General features: G+C 44.3%; 1 protein-coding gene across 1 annotated transcript; it reads right to left on the bottom strand.

The window, feature by feature from the left end:
• Positions 1-1,172: 1,172 nt before the first annotated feature.
• Positions 1,173-2,959, bottom strand: LOC137355714 (transcription factor Jun-like). The gene has a single exon (XM_068021164.1). The coding sequence runs from the start codon at positions 2,549-2,551 to the stop codon at positions 1,607-1,609; it is 945 nt and encodes a 314-aa protein (XP_067877265.1). The 5' UTR covers positions 2,552-2,959; the 3' UTR covers positions 1,173-1,606.
• Between the last annotated feature and the right edge of the window lie 19,401 nt (positions 2,960-22,360).

Below are 22,360 nucleotides of genomic sequence, written 5' to 3'. Positions count from 1 at the left end.
AGATGGTGGCCACATCATAACTGGACTTCAAGAAGCCACAGGCTTTTTTTTTGAAAACATGAGATCAGTTAAGGATAGGAAAAGGCCATTTTTCCCATTAAAGCTCATCCCTGTAATACCTTAACTCTCTCAATTTACCATTTCAAATGCAATACTTGTCCATTTCGATCCTGTGGTCTTCATACCCGAATTAATATTTTAGGTTTACCTTCGCTACATCATTTAATATTTTATACACTTCGATGAGGTCCCCTCTCAACTTGTCCCTAGGCAGTACAGCTTGAGTGTCTCCTATTTTCCCATACAGCCCATCCCTTTGACTCTTCAATGCCTGAATGTCTTATTCTCTCTATTTTCCTTCACCAATTTTCTTATTGCTCCATCTCCTCTCCTGAAGGTTTTGATTCCTTGTTCAGGTATGGGTTGACAGGGTGTTAAGTCAACCTTTGGTACCTCAAACTAACTGGTCGCTCTTCATACAAGTTTAGATTGCAAATGTGAGCTGGCTAGTTGACTGAGGGAGGTATCACAACCAAGCCCAATCCCACCTTCACCCAATGTCCACATTGCCTGTAGGAGAGCTTGCTGGTTGGCAATCATGAGTAGGAACCCATGGCAGTGTTCCTCTCCATAACCCGGTAGGCCAACTGTAGCACCCCTAGCTGCTCACTGAACTCAGCATAGACTATAGACTAAGAATGGAACCTGAGACACATCTGGTCCCCATAGTCCTAATATGCCACAGTCACCTTCCTTCTCCATGTTTTTTTTTAAAGAAAATAAACCTTTTAATCTGTGCACCATAATTTCAGACTTGGGGACCAGTGTTTGTACAAACTTGACTCAATCATGAAACGTTTTAAAATGTGAAACCCACTTTTTTAAAAAAAGTAATCAAAGTTTAGAAGACGGTTTGGATCACCAAGAAGTTAAGGATTGAATAGGACTGGGCGGTTGGGGGTTGAGGGTATACTTAGACTAGGAGGAAGCAGTGGACTTGCCAATCTAATGCTGATAGTTCCCCTCTTGATAACACCCCCTAATTTGTTCCCAGGAAGTCTGGGATGTCTCGCTTGTAGCAACAACACAAGTTCTGGAAATCAGATGGTATCTCAGGAAACCAGACTCTTATTCCATGCAATTGAAAGAAGAGACCAACAGCGCACAGAAAGTTCACAGTTTAAAACATTTACTTAAATACTTAAAAACATGAACTTGTCCAAAAAGAAAACACAAATTCAACTCAGTTTGTTACAAACTAAACCAGAAAACAAATTCAGAAAACAAGAGAAATAATAATTTACAAATTAACTCTTGTCTGCAGCTTCGAGAGAAATTTCCGTGACCCTCTTAGTATATCAAGTCCCAAAAAAAGACTTTGCTTTCTCCTGTGCAAGGCTGGACACTGAACAGTTCTCTACATCTCCGTTACCTGGTGTACAGACTTCAGTGTCTTTTTTTTTCTGTAAGGATAGTCTCACAGCTTCAGACCAGACCACATGCAACTTTCTCGGAGTTTCAGTGCGATCAGAAAGGTTTTTTTCCTCCTCTTTTTTTAAACAAACTTATCAGTCTTATCTTTTCGTTTTGCTTTGTCCGCTCATTCTCAGAAGCCCTGTAGTTTTTGAGTTAATACTATCTGACAGCCACTGCTGATGTGAGTCATGACTTTCTGTTTCAGCTGAGAAACCTGGTCCCTCAGGACGGTCGCGGTGGAAGCTAAGCCGGCGTTGTCGGATTTCAAAGTCTTCACCTTGTCCTCCAACCTGGCGATCCTTTCCAGCTTCCTCTTCCTGCACTTAGAGGCGGCCACTCGGTTCCTCATGCGCTTCCTCTCCGCCTTGATGCGCTCCTGGTTCTCCATGTCAATGGGGGAGAGTGGAGGGGTCTCCCCTCGGCTCTGAACGTCCGGCACGATCTGAGGCTCCTCCTTGAGGGTCTGCAGCCTCGGGTGGCCCACGGGCACGGCGGGGAGGCTGTAGGCGTGAGGCTGGGGCAGGTAGCTGATGGTGGCGGTGGGGTAGCTGCCGCCGGCCGAGATAGTGTTGGAGTTGTAGGCGGTGAGGTTGGTGTAGACGGGGGGCACCTCGGAGGGCACCGAGGAGCCGTAGGCATTGTTGGGGGCGGCGCTGCAGCTCATGCCCGGGTTGGAGATGGACACGTTGGGCGCAACATGATTGATCTTGTGCAGCTCCTCCAGCGCCTTCACGAAGCCGTCGGCGAAGCCTTCCTGCTCGTCTGTGATGTTCCTGGCACAGAAATACTGGCCGGGGGTGGGCGTGGTGGTGATCACCCCATTGCTGGATTGGATGATGAGCCGCTCCAGCTCGGGAGATGCCAGCTTCAGGAGCCCCACGTCGGGCGCGTTGAGCAGGTTGTCCTCTGGGTTCCGCAGGTGAGGCTTGAGGGACCTGGACGGGTCAACCAGGTTGAGGCTCATGTTCTGCTTTAAATATTTGGAACTGTAGTCATGGAGACCGCTCTCTGAACTGGCGTAGCCCGAGAGGAAGGTGTCATCGTGGTAGAATGGCTGTTCCATCTTTGTAGACATAGAAAAAGCAAAATCTGTAGTAGTGGGGAGGGGGGGAGGGAGAGACGCTTGCGAAGAGTCCAAGGCTTCACTTCCCTCTCGGGCAGGGCGTACAAGTGCAAAGTGCTTTCCCCAAGAGCCAGAACACGTCTCGGTTACTATAGTCGCTTCTTTCCTCCCCAACACACACAAACACCCAATAAACTGTCCACACCAGCAATGTTCTTTCAGGCAGATTCCCCTTTGGCGTCTTCACAGCAGCAAGAATCCCGCAAGCTTGCTTTGTAAACACAAAGTGTCCTTTTATTTTTCTCTCTCTCTGCTTGTGAATGTTAACTGGTGATGATGCTGTCTGTTTCTGGAGTCTCTTTCTCTCTGTTCCTCTACAGTAACATCCTCCAGTCTAATGCAGTTGCTTGGGTTGCCATGACTTCTTAAATAGCCGGGGTGATGTCACTGTTCCTGCCCACTGATTGGTTTTATGTGTGCGTGTCTGTGTGTGTTTTTTTATGTGTGTGTGTTTTTTCCTCGCTCCTGACTGTAGATGCCACTAGAGGGCTTCCGAAATACTTTAACCCTCTTCATACGGGCTTATATTTGCTATCGAAACGTGCACTTCATGTTTTCGGGCGCAGCATTTTTTTTGGGGGGGGGGGGGGAATGTTTTAAGATAGAAATCTGTATAGAAATACAGAATCAAGTCCCATTCACATTAAAAGAAAGATTTGCATTTATATAGCGATTTTCACCACCTGCCAAAGCAATTTGCAGCCCGTGATGCACTTTCCTTTTGAAGTGTAGTCACTGTTGTAAGGTAGGAGACGCAGCAGTCACTTTGCGCACAGCAAGATCCCACAATGAGCAATGCGGAATGACAAGAACGTCTATTGTAAGCGCCGTTGGTTTGAGGTATAACTATCAACCAGGACATTACTTTCCCTAAGCTAAAAGAATGTGTTGGGTGGTATAACAGGGCGAGGCTGGAGGAATAATATAAGCAGGGTGGATGCTACAAAAAAATAGACTTCAGGTAATGGGTGGGGTTACAAACAACCTATACCTCGGCTTTCATGCCTTTGGACTAGAGAGTGAGTAAAACAGCCAAGATTCCTGAGCCTGACCTGTTTCCAGTAGTCCAGATTTTTTTTTTCTGATCGGCCTGCTCATAACCCTGGCAGGTTTATCCTGTTAAAATATCAGTGATTAGAAAATCCAGGTGGTAACCCAGTTCCTTGAACGTGTGGTGCTGAGCTCAACCCCCATGCCCTTCACAGTCCTATCGCTTGCCAACATTCTAGTGCCTAGGCTGACACATCTCTAAAATAAGCAGCGCTGACGGAGGTCATTTGACCCAGCTGGCTCACACTTCTGCAGAAATCTGCAGTCCCATCAGAGCACCTAACTGCCTCCACTACCACACCCAAAAGGCCATCCCAAATATTAGTCACCCTTCACATAAAAAGCGCTTTTTGGCATCAGTCCCGAGCTTGCATTTGACCAATTTGTACCTATATCCTTCCCTTGTCTTGCAATCCTAATTTGCCACGAACCAATGCTTAATCTTTCCTATTCCACTTATGTCTTTACAAGGTCTCCTTTCAGGGTGAAGAGTGCAAGCTTTTCAAGCCTTTCCTCAATAGTTGAGACACTAAGAATTGGCACTGTAGCCCTACTCTGAACCACTTCTAACTCTTGATTTTTTCCCCTATGCTTCAGTAGCCAATGTAAAAAAGAATGACTTGCATTTATATAGTGCCTTTCACAACCTCAGGCCATCCCCAAGCACTTTACAGCCAATGAAATACTTTCCACAAGTCACTGTAGTAACATAGGAAATGCAGCAACCAAGTTGCACACAGCAAGCTCCCACAAACAGCAATGTGATAAATCACCAGCAAATCTGTTTTTAGTGATGTTGATTGAGGGATAAATTGGTCAGGACACGAGGGAAGAACTCCTCTACAGTACTTCTTCCAAAGACTGTCATAGGATCTTTGACATCCACCTGAGATAGGGTTTTGGCTTAATGTCTCTTCTGCAGGACAGGACTTCTAAGAGTGCAGCTTTCCCTTAGTGTCAGTCTAGATTTATTTTCTGGAGTGGGACATGAACCCACAACATTTTGACTCAGAGCAACATAGGATTTAGGAGCAGGAGTAGGCCATTCAGCCGCTCGAGCCATTTGATAAGGTCATGGAGATCTTATTGTGGTCTCAACTTCGCCCTCCTGTCTGCCCCACATAACCATTGACTCCTTTGTCTATCAATAATCTATCTATGGGATGAGAGTTCTACCCATTAAGTCTCAATTGACACAAATACTTAATGCAGTACTGAATGAGTGGCCTGACTAGAGCTTTAGGCTAACTTACACCCTGCTGATTTGGTAATATAGCTTGCACTCCATTGTGTGTGCTGCTGCTCTGCTTTAACTGATTGTAGTAAGTGTTTAGTTCAGTGTCATTAGCAGATTGTTTTAATCCTCCCCCTCGGCCAGTTTTATGCTATCAAAATCACAAAAACAAATTATTTGGTCATTACTGTGTTTGCTGTTTGTAGGAGCTTGCTGTGTGCAAATTGACTGCCATTACAACAGTCACTACACTTCAAAAAGTGCTTCATTGGCTGTGAAGCACTTTGGGATGACCTGTGGTTATGACAGGCGCTGTAAAAATGCAAGTTTTTTTGCTATTCATTAAGTATGTCGTCCATTTTTAGGAAGGCATTGAAAATAAAGAATGACCATTTAGGGGAGCTACTTGGAGAGCTTTCGTGCCTGTGGAACTGTATCCCAGCCGAAGTCAGCTCCTTCAGGAGAATTAGGGGACAAATGGGAGGAAAACTGGAGAAATAAAAGACTTGGAGAAGCTGTACTGGGCTCATCAACTGTGAAGTTACACATTTCCTGTAGTCTAATGCATGATTCAGCAAGCCAAGTTCAACAAATGACTGCTAGCATTGTATTCAAATGAGACATGAATACAAGACAGGGAATATCTAGGTAATGCATAGCTGAGATATATGTGCATGTAAAATTATGCTTGACTTGTGAGGTTCTTGTTTGCTCTGGTGGATAGTGTACTGCAGAACCTACAGTACTGTCAGCCATTTACAATTGAGATGAGGAGAAATTTCTTCACTCAAAGGGTTGTGATTCTTTGGAATTCTCTACCCAGAGGGCTGTGGATGCTCAGCCATTCTGTGTACATTCAAGACTGTGAGCAATAGATTTTTGGACACTCAGGGAATCAAGGGATATTGGGATAGGACGGGAAGGTGCAATTGAGGTAGAAGATCAGCCATCATCTTACTGAATAGCGGAGCAGGCTTGAGGAGCTGTGTGGCCTACCCCTGCTCCTATTTCTTATAATTCTGTGTTCTTATTCCCCATCTTACCAAGCGATGTGACTGTTACAATGAGGGATATTCCAAAGATAGGATAAGGGCTGTCACCTCTACAGACCAGATTCAAACGCACCCCACTCAAAATGGAATTGTCTCGCCTGTCTGCTGGCAGGAAGTATCTATCTCCGACGAACATACAAAAATGATGAGCAGGAAAAGACCAGTTGGTCCTGCAAGCCTGCCCCATGATGGTGAAGCACCATGACTGGACATTTCCTACCCCATCCCCTGTCTCTGCCCTCAGTGGCCATGTAATCTTGCAGGAGAGGCAGAAAATACCGGTGCCTTAGCATAGGGTTCCATAAGGGTGGGGAGATGCAAGTGAATTCCTGTGATTTCAAGGCAAGGATGGGTGCTCCCTCATAAGAAATTTGAGATAGTTTTTTTTTTAGAAAGGAACCGGAGAAAATTAAATGTAGAACACAAATAAGACTGAATTATACATTTTGTACATACTCAGCTATATCAAGGTGTGAGATCAAGTGCCTCCACCAAAGACTGGAGCACATGATCCAGACTGAAACTCCAGTGCAGTACCGAGGGAGTGCTGTTCTGTCGGAGGTGCCATCTTTCGATGAGAGAATAAACCAAAGCCCTGTCGGTCCCCTCAGGTGGACATAAAAGATCCCATGGCACTGTTCGAAGAAGAGCAGTGCAGTTCTACCTGGTGTCCCAGCCAACATTTATTCATCAATCAACATCACTACAACAGATTATCTGTCATTATCACATTGATGTTTGTGGGATCTTGCTGTGCGCACATAGGCTGCTGCGTTTCCTACATTACAACAGTCACTTGAAAATTCCCAATTGTCTGTAAAGTGTCTAGAGGTCATGAAGGGTGCCATATCAATGCAAATATTTATCACTCTCTCAGGGTGAATATCAGTAAAATATCAGAGCTTTGCTCTTGCAGCATATCCTGGTTATTGAGATGTGCTGGGATGGATAGGCGGAGGGCTTGGGGTTGGGAGCTGAGATATTCATGGTCTGGAAGTGGCACCGAGACTGGCACATCTGATCCAAAAGTCAGAGAACTGAGCTCTGTGGAACTCATAGGGATATATAATATCGTAAAATGGGTAGAAAAGTTCAATTCACCACACTTCTTCAAGTTAAACAATGATAGTAGGATAAGGGGCAGAGGTTCAAATTGGCAAGTGGGACAATGATGGCTTAATTTAGGACACTCATCCCCACACAAAGAGTGACCAATGCTTGGAATAGACTTTCAGGTAGTGGGTGTACCCCTGGATACTGTGATTCGGTGGGGGGTGTTGGGGGACAGGGTGGAGACTGTAGGTCCTTCCTGAATGAATGAGTTAGGATGGTGGGAAAGGCATTCCTTGCCTGTATCAATCTTGTGACCAGTTATGAAATAATCTGGGTCCCAAGGTTGTGCTAGAGCCTTGAACACCCTCCTCGTCCTTTGCTCATCTCTAGACTTGTTGTAGGGTCCAATGTCCAGACTTGTTCTATTATTTCCAAGTACTTTTGAAAAGCACAGTATATTTACAATGTTCTTGCTGCTTGCTCGGCATTTCTTGTTTACAACTTGCCTTCCCAAACAGTCCGTACCCCCATCTAAAGATAGACTATATAACATACAATAAATATAACGATATAATTATTACATGTGTAAATCTTTCCAACGTCACTTGAACCCTGAACTAAACTGCGTCTTTGAAACGACTCCACCCTGTGCTGTTCAATACAATATCCACAGCTGCACTCCGTAGCATCACACATTATGTGTTTTTGTACAATATAATTTCCCTGCAGTAAATTCTGCGGTGAATTGCAACAGACAACTGAGTCATGTGATTTAGACTAATGTCACATCAGTTTTTCTTTCAGTTCATATTACAGAGGGGTAACACACCCTACCTCTATTTTACAACAGTAGTGCCTTTTACAGAGGTAGTGTAATCCTACATATGTATCTATGCATATACTGCTTTACTTCTGGTCACTTGAAATGTCACATATCAGCCCTCACTCTAGTGTCACACATCTGGCATCACACCTCAGATGTCATACAACAAGTGTCACACTTCAGTGCTCACACTACGGAGGGCACACAGCAGGGTATCATACTTCAGATGTCACAATTCAAATTGTCAAATGTTAAAAAAGAGAAAGGCAATAATTTCTTGTCTGATATAGAGTCAGATATTTACTAGCCAAACTGAAAACCTACGCACTGACAATTACTCTTGAATTGACTGCAGGATGTTCCAATTTACAGTAACTAGACTTTGGGGCCTTAATAGTACAGGCCATCGTCCAACAGCTCCAAGTTAATAGCAGCAAAATAATACACTGTAGATTTCATGTTATAACACTCCTGTTATTATAAAACACCATCAACTGACATACCCTGAGCAACACCAAAGGATATTTTTTAGAATACTATATAATAAAGACAGCCAGTATGCTAACTTGCACCAAATACCGTTCACTCATCACCCCTGTGCTCGTTGACCTACATTGACTCCTGGAATGGCAATGCCTCTATTTTTAAAATCCTGATATTTGATTTCAAATTCCTCCAAGGCCTTCATCCTTCCCTATCTCCGTAACCTCCTCCAGCCCCACAACCCTCTGAGATCTCTGCGCTCCTCCAATTCTTGCCTCCTGTGCATCCCTGATTTTAATTGCTCCACCATTGGTCACTGTGCCTTCAGCTGCTTAGGCCCTAAGATCTAAAATTGCCTCCATAAACCTCTCCACCTCTCTCACACCTTTAAGATGCTCCTTAAAACCTACCTCTTTGACCAAGCTTTAGGTCACCTGGTCCTCATCTCTCCTTATGTGGCTCAATGCCAAAATGTGTTTGATAACGCTCCTGCGAAGCAGCTTGGGATATTTTACTACATTAAAGGTGCTATACAAATGCAAATTGTTGTTGCTTCATACTTGATTTTTAGAGGAACCCCATGTTTTTATTTCATTAAAATAATTTTACTGAACTAACAATATATACTAAATATATAGTTAGCATGAACAGTGTGACTAAACTAACCTCAAACTAATTTGGGGGCCCATGCACCTCTAGGTGCTCTGGTTTCCTCCCACAGCCAAAGACTTGCAGGTTGATAGGTAAATTGACCATTGTAAATTGCCCCTAGTGTCGGTAGGTGGTAGGAGAATTGAGGGAAGGTGGGGATGTGGTCGGGAATATGGGATTAATGTAGGCTTAGTATAAATGGGTGGTTGATGGTCAGCATAGACTCAGTGGGCCAAAGGGCCTGTTTCAGTGCTGTATGACTCTATAAAAAAAAATAATACATGCCCGAACCATCACGACCATGGTATATTCCCACATATACTCCCGGACTAAGAGAGCAGCAGGTGAGTTGCTATCAAGCTTTTAGAAGGTTTCATTCTGTAATCCAGCGTGGTCCAAGCAAATGAGAATGTTTCAGATAACTATCTATCTCTGTCCTTGTGGGTGAGAATGTGGTCACCTCTCAGTTCACAGGCTGCCCTGAAATAACTCTTATCAATTCAGCTGAAGACCTCGTAAGAACTCAATTACTAAGAATTCTAATTAACGGCCTTCTGTTTGCTCCTGATAATTTCACTTTCTTCATCGACATGGTGCTTAGTCTTGTTGCTTTGCGATTCCATAGGCACTGACACTTCTCCAGTACCTCAACGATGGCTACTTTTCAGATGTGGGCCTAGACAGTGAGGCTAATTCCATCATTATCTAAGCTAATCTCACCAGACATTCAGACACTGACAAGACTTTCTAGCAAAGGTCATGCAGTCATAGAGTCATTATGGCACAGGGGAGGCCATTTGTCAGATAGTGGTCAAGAGCAAGAACCCTGGGTTAAGATTTCTCTGACCTCTCCCAACGACAACTTGCATTTATTTGGCTCCTTTTAACATAGTAAAATGTCCCAAGGCACTTCACAGGAGCATAATCAGACACAAAACTGACATTGAGCCAAAGGAGACTTTAGGACACCAAGCCAAAAGCTTGGTCAAACAGATAGGTTTTAAAATGAGTCTTCAATAAAGAAAGAGAGGTAGAGAGTTGGAGAGATTTAGAGGTGAGGGCTTAGACGGCTGAAGGCACGACTGCCAATGGTGGGGCGAAGGGAAGGGGGGATGTACAAGAGGCCAAAGTTGGAGGAATGTAGAATTCTCAGAGGATTGTAAGGCTGGAGGAGGCTTTAAAGATAGGGCTATTTTAATGCCCCTGTAATTGGCACAGCAGAGATTAGTTAACTCGCGATAGATCGGGGATCGAATCTGGGGCCTTCAGGTTCTGTATGGCTCAGGGCTCTGCATTTGCAAACAGAACCATTGAGTGTGTCTCTATTTCTGTTCCCCTTAGCTATTAAAGTGAATGCAGCAGCTATCACCAGGGGATCTGGCTGGGAGGAGATATTGAGCCCAGCAGTGTGCTGAGCAGAGCTGAAATGGCATAGGTCCCCCGGGGTTAATATCTCTACTGATGTTAGTCCAACCCTTGTAATAACTCTCCACAGCAGCATTCACAGCAAAAGCTGCTGTTCATATAAAAATACCTTTGTAGTTTAAATTTTAGAACGATACAACATTAGTCACAATTCTACCATTTACATTTTAGTGCATAATTATTGTGCTGATCAGAGTTAAGGATGGTGGTATCAAGAATGGGAATCAAGTAGTTTACAGATTTTACATGCTTTGTCAGCATTCAGTATTAATGGAACTGATTTCAGCCAATCAAATACTTTTTGAAATAAAAACAAGAAATGCTGGAAATACTCAGCAGGTCTGGCAGCATCTGTGGAGCGAGAAGCAGAGTTAACATTTCAGGTCAGTGACCCTTCTTCAGAACTGGCAAATATTAGAAATGTGAAAGGTGATAAGCAAGTAGAGCGGGGGTTGGGCAAGAGATAACAAAGGAGATGGTGTAGATAGGACAAGGTCACAGAATAGCTGACCAGAAGGTTGTGGAGCAAAGGCAAACAATATGTTACTGGTGTGTTGAAAGACAAAGCATTAGTACAGATTAGGTGTTAACGGATTGAAAATTGAACAGCCGCAAGTACAAACATGAAAAAAAGAGGGTAAGCAAACTGAACTAACTAAGATGAAATAGAATAAAATAAACACAAAAACATTTTTTTTAAAAAGGAAAAAGAAAAAAAAAACTAAAAATAAAAGTAAAATGAGAGGCCCATCATGCTCTGAAATTATTGAACTCAATGTTCAGTCCGGCAGGCTGTAGTGTGCCTAATCGGTAAATGAGATGCTATTCCTCGAGCTTGCATTGATGTTCACTGGAACACTGCAGCAATCCCAGGACAGAGATGTGAGCATGAGAGCAGGGGGTAGTGTTGAAATGGCCAGCAACCGGAAGCACGGGGTCATGCTTACAGACTGAGCAGAGGTGTTCCACAAAGATGTCACCCAATCTGCGTTTGGTCTCCCCAATGTAGAGGAGACCACATTGTGAGCAGCGAATACAGTAGACTACATTGAAAGAAGTACAAGTAAATCGCTGCTTCACCTGAAAGGAGTGTTTGGGGCCTGGGATAGTGAGGAGAGAGGAGGTAAATGGGCAGGTATTACACCTCCTGCGATTGCAGGGGAAGGTGCCATGGGAAGGGGACGAGGTGGTGGAGGTAATGGAGGAGTGGACCAGGGTGTCACGGAGGGAACGATCCCTTCGGAATGCTGACAGGGGAAGGGAGGGGAAGATGCGTTTGGTAGTGGCATCACGCCGGAAGTGGCGGAGAAGAATCACTGTCATAGTCAAGGAAACACAACAGCCAATGCATGCACAGCAAGCTCCCACAATGTGATAATGACAAGATAATCTCTATTTTAGTGGTGTTGGTTGAGGGATTAATATTGATTTGCCTGTTCACTATTGTGTTGCTCAAGGAATCCATAGACATTTTCACCATGCCACTACAGCATGGCATTCTAGACACGCTGCCATTTTCTGAATCTGTATTCATTGAACTTAAGAACTTAGCAACTCGTGCAGTTGAGTTCAGCTTTAATGACACCATGTATTCCCAAATAGATGGTGTTGCCTTGGATCCCTTCTAGGCCCAGCTCTCGCTAACATTTTTGTTGGTTTCAATGAGAAATGCATTTTCTCTGGAATGACCCCTAACCTCCTATGCCTTGCATATTACCGATAGATAGATGATACGTTTGCTATATTTGAATCCGCAGCTGCATGTAAGAATTTCCTTACACACCTTAATACGCTCCATCTGTGCTCAAATTCATCTTTGAAATGGAGCAGTCTAATGAGCTCCCTTTCCTCAATATGCTAGTTGAGAAATCCGCTAACGGGTTCTACGGGCTACCGTTCTAATGGCTACTACTGTCTACCGCAAGCCTACCTTCACTGGTCAATATACGCATTGGGATTCCTACAGCTCCATGCACTATAACATTGACCTTAACGGCAACCTCGTAGATAGGGCCCAAGCCATTTGCGCATCATGCAAGCTTGATGCTGGAATAGGGCGCATCAAAGCTAACCTGTGGGATAACGGCTACCCCAATCAGATCATTGTTCGTTGTGCATCCGCATACTCACGAATAGACCTAAGGCCGCCACTTTCGGACCTGAAAAGTGCCCAGTCTACCTCAAATTAAAAATTTAAGCAACAAGTGAAGCTAGCTGTTTCACACTGACACTATGCAGTGGCAACACAAGTACACAAGTGGTATTTTCTACTAATAGGATGCTGCTATCAAGCCAAGAAAATGTTCTGCCTACCACACAAATGAGGAGTAATATGGTATATGAATTCCAGTGTGATGCCTGGTAAGTAGGCCGTACGTCCTAATGACTGACGGATCAAACAGTGCCTCCCTTTCGCAGTTCGCAACAGGCATAGTACTGACCGTACTCAACCAGCCCTTACTTGCAAAACTCAACACAATGTCTAATGTTAGATATGATTCCACGATTGGACGGTACTTACTGAACAATCCCGAATGTGTTAAGAATTACACTAACAACCAATTTAAGATTATCAGTCGGGCTCGCAACGTCGCTCACTTACGCTTGCTCGAAGCTACATATATTCATATGCAGGGACCTGTCCTCTGCAGGCAAAAGGAACATGTCCAGGTGCTGCGCCTTATTTGAATTAAACAAAAGCGTGGAGGACAATAGTTCCCTGATGCATTCTCCATGGCAACGCCTCGACCAATCAGAGTCGACTTGCCAACCAATCAGCACTCCTTTTCTCATGCAGTAGAAATTATTGCTCCCTTTGAAATTTGGCATTCTTGTGTCTGTCCTGATGACTGCAAGACAAAAAGTTTCAACAGCATGTCTCTTTTTTTCAGCAATACTCCCAGGAGTGTTAGATGCAGCATAGAGAATAGTTCTGTGTAGTGGGACCACACTCAAAAACCATTGGGATGACTCTGCCCCAAATATATTTCTGTTGAACTCATAGCCAGTAGAGGGAGAAACTTTCATCGCATCAGTCTGAGCTGGAGACAACCCTAGCTGGTACAGGTGTAAACAAAGTCTGCACCATCCAGTCCCTTAAAGCTGATCAAATTTCCTGCTACGGTTTGATGTTCCAATGGGTTCTGATGATGAACCCTCCGCTTATATTGACAATGGAGCAGTGGAAGGGCCGCACGTGAGTTGAGACCCAGACTCCAAATGACGCCCTTTCCTTCTAGCATTTACCAGTGTGGTGATTGATCAGCATGTGGGACGGTGTGGTGGGGGGGGGGGGGGGGTGGTCAGTTGAAAGGATTGTTCTGCTTTCTTCGAGACATTTTGGACACCATCGGAGGTGTGGTGGTCACCTCTTTACTAGTGGCCACCACACCTCTGCAGGCCACAAAACACCTAACAAAGGAACATACCCATCAGAATTCAGTTCCAATGAAAGGCCCAGACATTTTCTTTGGCTCTTTCTCACCCAATTTCCCTTTTTCTTGTTCCAAAGGCATTAACTCGTTCCTGAAATATGGTTTCGTAGTCAGCTGGCACCGCGCACAAGTGGCTGTCATTAGTAGCTTTGACAGTGAGTGTTGGTGGGCTATTTGACCCTGGGAGGCATCGTGGCTGAGGTTCAATCCTGTCCTCGGCCAACATCTACATCCTCAACATCTACAGGCTTTCAGACTGGATAGCGATCAGGGAAGTGAACGATGGTCTCCTCCACCCTCCCCACCATCCAGTTACTCCATGTAGACTATGGTTCAAATGCTGATCAGTGTGGCTCCACTATTCACTGGATAAATTCACCGGAGGAGCCTTCGCGGAAGGAAATGCCTAAAATATTCATCTGTCTTTTACCTTTCAGATGCTGACTAACTTGTCGCGTATTTACAATATTTCCTGCATTTCTCAGTTGGGAGCACTCTCACCTTGAGTCAGAAAGTTGTGAGTTCAAGTTGCCCTCCAGAGACTTGAGCACAAAAATCTAGGCTGACACTCCTGGTGTAGAACTGAGGGAGTGCTGCACTATTGGAGGTGCCATCTTTTGGATGAGAGGTTAAAGTGAGGTCCCTTTTACCCTCTCAGGTGAATGTAAGAGATCCCATTGCACTATTTTGAAGGCGCGTAGGGGACTGCTCCCCAGTATCCTGGGCAATATATATCCCTCAACAACACCATTATCTGGTCATTATCACTTTGCTGTTTGTGGGAGCAGCACAAATTAGCTTGCTGTGTTTCCCACATTACAACAGTGACTGCACTTCAAAAAGTACTTCATTGGCTGTAAAGCACTTTGGGATGTCATGTGGTTGTGAAAGACACTATATAATTGCAAGTCTTTTATGCCAAATGCATCTGACATTTCATTTCAGGGTTAAGACTGTAAGGATCCAGTAGAAGGCTTGGGCGGCTGGGGGGGTGGGGGGGTGGTTGGGGAGGTGGAGGGGAGGTGGAGGTTGGGGGTGGTGGTGGGGGGGCAGGCGGAGAAGGATGGGAATATCACTCCCGAGTTATACAGCACACGGGAAGTCTTAACATGCTGGTGCAGTGTGAAATCACAAGCCTGCAGCCAAACCCAATAACAACTGAATCATACTTGTTTGATTCCCCGCAGAGGCAGACTGTTGTAAACAGCCTCTTATATGTCAGAACCTCAATCTGTTCTCAGTGATCGTCCAGTACTAATAACTCCTCCATAAGGTTGACATGACCTTTTATAATCTGTTTGGAGGCTTGTTGGTGGGTCAAAGAAGCCTGTTTAAACATTGCTGAGCCACACAGACTAGGAAGGCTCCAAGTTTGCAGAGTTACATCGAATTTACAGATCCAACTGATCTATGCTGGCACTTACACTCCCCGCAAGCCACCTCCTACTTTATTTACTTCATTTACCCTATTAGTGTATCCTTCTATTCCTTTCTCACTCATGTACTTATCTAACTTCCCCTTAAATGCATCTATGCTATTTGCTTCAACCACTCCTCATTCCACATTCTCACCATTCAAGGGTAATTAGTTGAAGGGAAAAAATTTACAGGGCTATGGGGAAAGAGCAGGGGAATGGAACTAATTAGATAGCTCTACCATGGAACTGGCACCGGTACAGTGAGCCAAATGTCCTTCTTCTGTGCTATATTATACTATGATACTGTGATAAAGAAGTTTCTCCTGAATTCCCTATTTGATTTATTAGTGACTATCTTATATTTCTGACCCATGATTTTGGATTTCCCAACAAAGGAAACTGTCTCTCTACTTCTACCCTGTTGAACACTTTCATATAAGATGTCTATCAGCTCACTTCTCAGCTTTCTACTTTCTAGAGAAAAGACCCCCAGCCTGTACAGTATTTCCTGATAGTTGTAACCTCTCAGTTCTGGTATCGTCCTTGTGAAGTACTCTCTGGGTATGAACTAGCCAATCCTGGCAGTACTAAGAGAGGGGTATCATTTCCTAAGGAGAGGAGAAACCAGCCAGGATCCTTGCTCTAGATTGCTGACCAGTGTTAAGAAAGTGCCTCTGTGTTTTAGTTTTAATATATTTTTTGAGGATTCATTTTTGAAAGATTGGAAAAATGTTAAATTGTGGGATTTCAAAAGGGGGGGGGGTCATGTAAAGGCCATTTGACTTTGAAAAACAGTCCCTGGAAATGTTTGTTAAAAAGGGCACTGAGAGGTCTTGTGAGGAAAACAAACCTTTCCGGGAAACCACCTGACTTCCAGCTGAATAAACAACAGAGAACTTTGGACACCTGGAAAAGTCATTTACAAAGAAGTGATAGGTCAAGATTGATGGAGGTCAAAAGATTGACTTCCAGTTGTCATTTTGCTTTTGAATTGTTTTGAGTTGGGGTTAAACTGTATAAAAACGGAGAGAACATCCAAGGAGAGAAGAGAATCCCCAAGGAAGCAGAGATGACCACAACCCAGCCTTCCAGCATCTCTCTAAAAGACCCTGAGAAGTCCACTGTGTCAACTCATCTCATCTCCTGTCTTTGAAGAAAAGCCTACTAAATTAGTTCTCAACGCCGCCTAAAAAGAACTGTTCTAAAAGATCTCAGTGACCCGTCTATGTGTACCCGGAGGCCAGATTGTATGCCAGTTTTGGAACACAACATATCTCATCTCCTGTTTCTTCAAGAAGGAGCAAGTATTCAGCCCAAGTGTTTTTTTTGGCTGTAATAGAGCTCTATAAACAAAAAAATCCCTTTATTTTTCCAGTGTGTGTGTGTGAGTGTGAGGGGCTAAGGTAAAAATGTAACTTCAATATATTAATCTGTGTGTTTATGCATTACTTCATTACTGGTTAAGACTTGTTTTATAATAAACAGATAATTTTGTTGTTTATTAAAGAAACCTGGCTGGTGTGCTTTATTGTGGGATAAAAATAGAATCTATCTGCACTGTAACGATTCTGTGGTTCTATGATTGACTGTATTGATAAGTGGGAAAAAATTTAAATCTATGTTGTGACCCGTGGAGAAGTGGAACTAGGATAACTGGTGCATGTCTCCCGCCTTGGTTGTAACACCTGTTAGTTCCAGATGTTGGAACAAGAAAGATCCCGGAGATATACTTTCAATCTGGACTTTCCTCTGGTTGAGAAAACCCTGATCTGGCGTTCAGGCAACAAGTTTTAAAAATCTTTACTGCTGTGCCAAAATGAACAATAGCAGCCAGGCGAAAGAAAAATGTTTTAAGTTTATTTCTTCATTCTTGGGACATGGGCATCGCTGGCAAGGCCAACATTTATTGCCCATCCCTAACTGCCTTTGAGAAGGTGGTGGTAAGCTGCCTTCTTGAACCTCTGCCATTTGATGTAGGGACACCCACAGTGCTGTTAGGGAGGGAGTTCCAGGATTTTGGCCCAGCTACAGTGAAGGAACAGCGACATAATTCCAAGTCAGGATGGTGAGTGACTTGGAGGGGAGCTTGCAGGTGGTGGTGTTCCCCTGCTGGCCTTGTCTTTCTAGGTGGTGGAGGTCGCGTGTTTGGGCAGTGTGGTCGAAGTAGAAACTCAAAGGGTTTTGGGAACAAAATAAATAGGGCGGCACAGTGGCGCAGTGGTTAGCACCGCAGCCTCACAGCTCCAGGGACCCGGGTTCGATTCTGGGTACTGCCTGTGTGGAGTTTGCAAGTTCTCCCTGTGTCTGCGTGGGTTTTCTCCGGGTGCTCCGGTTTCCTCCCACAAACCAAAAGACTTGCAGGTTAATAGGTAAATTGGCCATTATAAATTGTCACTAGTATAGGTAGGTGGTAGGGAAATATAGGGATAGGTGGGGATGTTTGTTGGGAATATGGGATTAGTGTAGGATTAGTATAAAAAATGGGTGGTTGATGTTCGGCACAGACTCGGTGGGCCGAAGGGCCTGTTTCAGTGCTGTATCTCTAATCTAATCTAAAAGATGAGATGATTCAGATTAAGTAGAAAAAGTAATAAAAGTCAAACAGATAAAGAACAGGAAGGAAAAGAAAATGGGGTAAGATGGGATGAGAAAAGGTGAGCTGAATTACTTTTATTTTCAGGCAAAAATGTGTTTATCTTAATGCTTTAGGGTCAATAGAGTCATAAAGCTGTTTTAATAATTGCGGTTGTTATTGCATTTCACTGTCAGTGTCACAGTGTGTGAGTGCAAACAAACAAAACCAGTTGGACCGGAGAGATTGAAATATCCCAGACATGTAGGCAGTCTAAAACTTAATGCATGGTAAGAGGTAGAACAATGGAAGTCGTTGCAACATCTGAGGGTTGACCAACACTCTAGCTGAGATCAAGTAACTCAGAGCATATTGGGAACTGAACTAGGGACCCTCTGCTCTGTACTCCTCCCATCTCCCCCCATCACAGTGTAATTCCTACCGTGCTACAATGTGATAATGACCAGATAATCTGTTTCTGCAATGTTGGTTGAAGGGTAAATATTGGTCAGGAAACCAGGCAGAACTCCTCCACTATTCTTCCAAATAGTGTCATGGGATCTTTTGCTTGCAGCTGAGAGGGCAGACAGGGTCTTGGTTTGACTTCTCATCTGAAAGACAGCACCTCTGACAGTGCAACACTCCCTCAGCACTGCACTGGGAGTGTCAGCCTAGATTCTGTACTCGGATCTCTGGAGTGGGACTTGAACTGACTCAGAGGCAAAGATTCATACCCACTGAACCACAGCTGACACCTGGTGAGCTACAGAGAGAGGGAGATGTAGAAAATGGCCAGTCGAATGCCACTGACATATCATCAGGATCCTGTAACAAGTTTAGAATGGAATCCCAGCACCATTTGACATAATATCCAGTCAGGACAATTAAACAGTAATGAATGAAGCGCATGTGTTTATTGTGGGTTTTTTTTTTTACTACTGACTACTAATATGAGGTGAATCTTTAAGTAGCGTGTGTTGAATAAACTAATGCCAGTGATGGTATTAGATCATGGGTGTGTGTTCTCTGATTGTTCCTTTGATGTGTGATATATTTCTGGCATCTTTAATGTGAAATGATGACAGATTCAGACTGGGCAAGGAACAATAACAGCCTTGTTCCTTCTTTCCAATATTTGGAGCCTGTGCAAACACTTTTTTCTCTTTTTCAGATCCTCACACTTGAAGGAGCTGACCACACCCTGCCCAAACCCTGCTAGTGAGGTACAACTCCCTGGGCACCAGCCACCCTCCTTCTTATCATGCCCAACTGGCAAGACCTCACATACTAGCCCAAACATTGACCAGCTATTTGACTGTTGGGGCATCACATTCTAGCCTGCTCCTTCCGTCACTGAGTCACTCTCCTTCCGTCACTAAGTCACTGGATAGTGATCAGGAGTTGCAGCCCTAGTTAACCTCCCACTACCACCCCACGCCTACCCAGCTCAGTGGTACTGAGTTCAATTGCCGTTTCCCCCACTCCCCCAACTGTCTTCAGCTGAGATTGATTAAAGGCAGCGCAGACTGGGGATCGAAAGCGGGCCCTTTTGATCCTGTGGGACTGGGTGGCCCATTGAGCTCATGGCTTTCTCCTTCCCCAGTTTAAATCAGTCTGGGTTTCCACTCCCACCTGTAGTGAGTGACCCTGCTGGAAAGTGTACACAAGTGGGCACTGACACTTGTCTAGAGGCAAGGACTGGCAGTGCCCCTGAATTGGAGCCCAGCAAGAGTCCGAGGAGAAGCCAGGGAGCAAGAAGCAACTGAAAATACTTTTAAAATTTATTCACTTATATTAAACTGTAACTAACAGCTCAGATACAAATGGGCAGATCTCAACTGTGCACAATGTGGTATAAAACAACTGATAATGAGTCGGCAGCTTGTTCTATTCCCCCCTCCGATTTTAATTTCCACTGACTTCAAATCAAGGAGGGATTTGAAACAGGCTCCCAACTCACTATTACCCATTAAACACCATCGCACAAAAGTCAAGATCTACCCCAAACGCACTCCCAGACAGTGAGCGAGATTTTAACCTGCTCAGAACCCATCCACTTGCACAGAGTTAAAATTGTGCATTGATTAAAAATACAGGGAAAAATCCTGCTCTGGAATTAACTTTTAGAAATTCCAGCGAGTACTGGGGATTTTTTTTTTCATTAAGAAAGAACGCTCACACTGCTCGGTCTGTGAACATCTGGTTGTGTTAGTTCAACCTGTCAGAACTGCCTGAAGTCCTTATACATTCAAAGGGATTACATTCAAGCCACAGCAACACCAGGCATGGATACGGCTGGCATACCTGATCCAAACATGGAATTCCAATGGAGCAGCTCACTTCCCATCCACCCCCACTCCTGTGTACAGCATTCCAATGTTAACACATCACTTCCTACCCAGTCCCAGTTTGTAGTTATTCTGATTCGAACAGTCCTCTATGCAAATGCTTACTCCCAATCCAAGTGTGAGATATTTCCTGTGAGTCATGTTCTCATTTTGCTTTACTTTCTAATTAACCACCCCTCCCCACCCCCCCTCCCAGCTAAACTCCCCCCTCCCCCCTCTCCCACAGAATCTCTGACTCACGCTGGGGGCCAGATTCAAATCCACATCCACAACCTGACATCCTCTGTCTCACCCATCCGACCATTTTTCATATGCCAGCCTTAGATAGTTGAGTCATCTGTAATGGGCATCGCAGCTGATGCTGCCCCCGCTTGGCACCCACATGTTTGGAATTCCAGCATGGGCTAGGGCATGGGGGCGAGAGGCAACCGACAGAAGCTAACAGTAATACCTGATATAATTGGCGCTTTTACTACTCTGTGTGGGATATTGCACTGTGTGGTGACCTTTTGTGCTCAGATCCTCACTCTATAAGGCAATGGGCCTCGGGTATGAGAGTTGGAGCAAAAATCCACATCTCCAATAATAGGGTCTGATAATAGTGCAAGCTCCAATAATAGTGCAAGCCTCCGACAATAGTGGGAGTCTCTGATAATATTGAGAGCTCTGATAATATTGAGAGTCTCTGATTGTAGTGGCTGTCTCCATAATAATGCTTACTGACGTACATTGGCTCCCAGCCCACCAACACCTCAATTTTGAAATTCTCATTTCTTTAATTCCCTCCTCCTTTCTCTGTACCTTCCTCCAGCCCTACAACCCTCTGAGATCTCTGCATTCCTACAATTCTGACCTTTTCTACATCCCCCTCTTACTTCATCGCACCTATGGTAGCCGCACCTCCTCAAACCTCTCCACTGCTCTCTCCTCCTTTAAGATACTCCTTAAAACCTACCACTGACCAAACTTTTGGTCATCTGCCCTAACATTTCCTCCTTTGGCTTGGTGTTTACCCTTGTTTGATAACGCTCCTTGGGACTATTTCCGATGTTAAAGGTGCTATATAAATGCAAGTTGTTGTTGTCTTCGCACATCATTTGCATATGAGCGAAAGACTGCAAGGAGATTAAAACTTCATTTCCTTCAAAGGAAGTGATTATGGTTTTGCTCCACCCAAAACTACTGACCTTCCCACTTAAATTAGAGACAGGAACCTTGAGATGCTCCAATTTACAGCAGGTACATGCAATGCCTGACGTTGTACTGAACCACAGAGACTAGGGATGTCCTTGGTTCAATTTCCGCTCTGTGATGTTAGCTGATCTCAGCCGAGCTAGTGGTAGTAGTGCTGAAATAAAAACGAGAAATGCTGGAAATACTCAGCAGGTCTGGCAGCATCTGTGGAGAGAGAAGCAGAGTTAACGTTGTAGGTCAGTGACCTTTCATTAGTAGTGCTGAAGTTGGATTCAATGTCCCTGGCACTAAGAAGGGGAAAAGGTCAGTGTTCCTGATCTCAGCTGTGGCTCAGTGGGTAGCACTCTCACCTCTGGATCAGGAACCTGAGTGCAAAATTCTAGCTGATGTTCCAGTGTAATGCTGTACTGTTGTAGGTGATATCTTTTGGATCATCTGTTAATCTGAGGCCCTGTCTGCACTCCTAGGTGGGCATATAATTTCAAAGCCGAGCAGGGGAGCTCTCCCTAAAGTAAAAGCTAAAGTAGTTCTGATGAAAAGTCGTGGAGCTGGGGCGTTGACTCTGCTTCTCTCTCCACAGATGCTGCCTGGCCTGCTCAGTGTTTCCAGCATTTTCTGTTTTTATATTAAAGGGAACTCTCCCTGTTTTGCTGCCCAACATTTATTTCTAAATCAACATCTAAGAATAGATTTTCTCTTCATTTATCACATTGCTGTTTGTGGGATCTTGCTGTGTGCAAATTGGCTGCCGCCTTCCCCTGCATCACAACAGTGACTACACTTCACAAAGTACTTCATTGGCTGTAAATCGCTTTGGGTTGTCCTCAGGTCGTGAAAAGCGCTATATCAATTCAATTTCCCTCGTTAAACCTTTCCTTTAAACCTTTTTGACTAAGCTTTTGGTCATGTGGCCTAACATCTCATGGGACTCAGTGCCAATTTTTTGGGGGGAATGCTCCTGTAAAGTGTTTTGGGATATCTATGTTAAAGGGGCTATCTAAATGCAAGTTGTTGTTGTACAGAC

The sequence above is a fragment of the Heterodontus francisci genome, chromosome 43 (assembly GCF_036365525.1).
Source record: "Heterodontus francisci isolate sHetFra1 chromosome 43, sHetFra1.hap1, whole genome shotgun sequence".
Taxonomy (NCBI): Eukaryota; Metazoa; Chordata; class Chondrichthyes; order Heterodontiformes; family Heterodontidae; genus Heterodontus; species Heterodontus francisci.
Note: the sequence above shows the minus strand (reverse complement) of the source record. Positions and strands in the feature narration are given on the sequence as shown.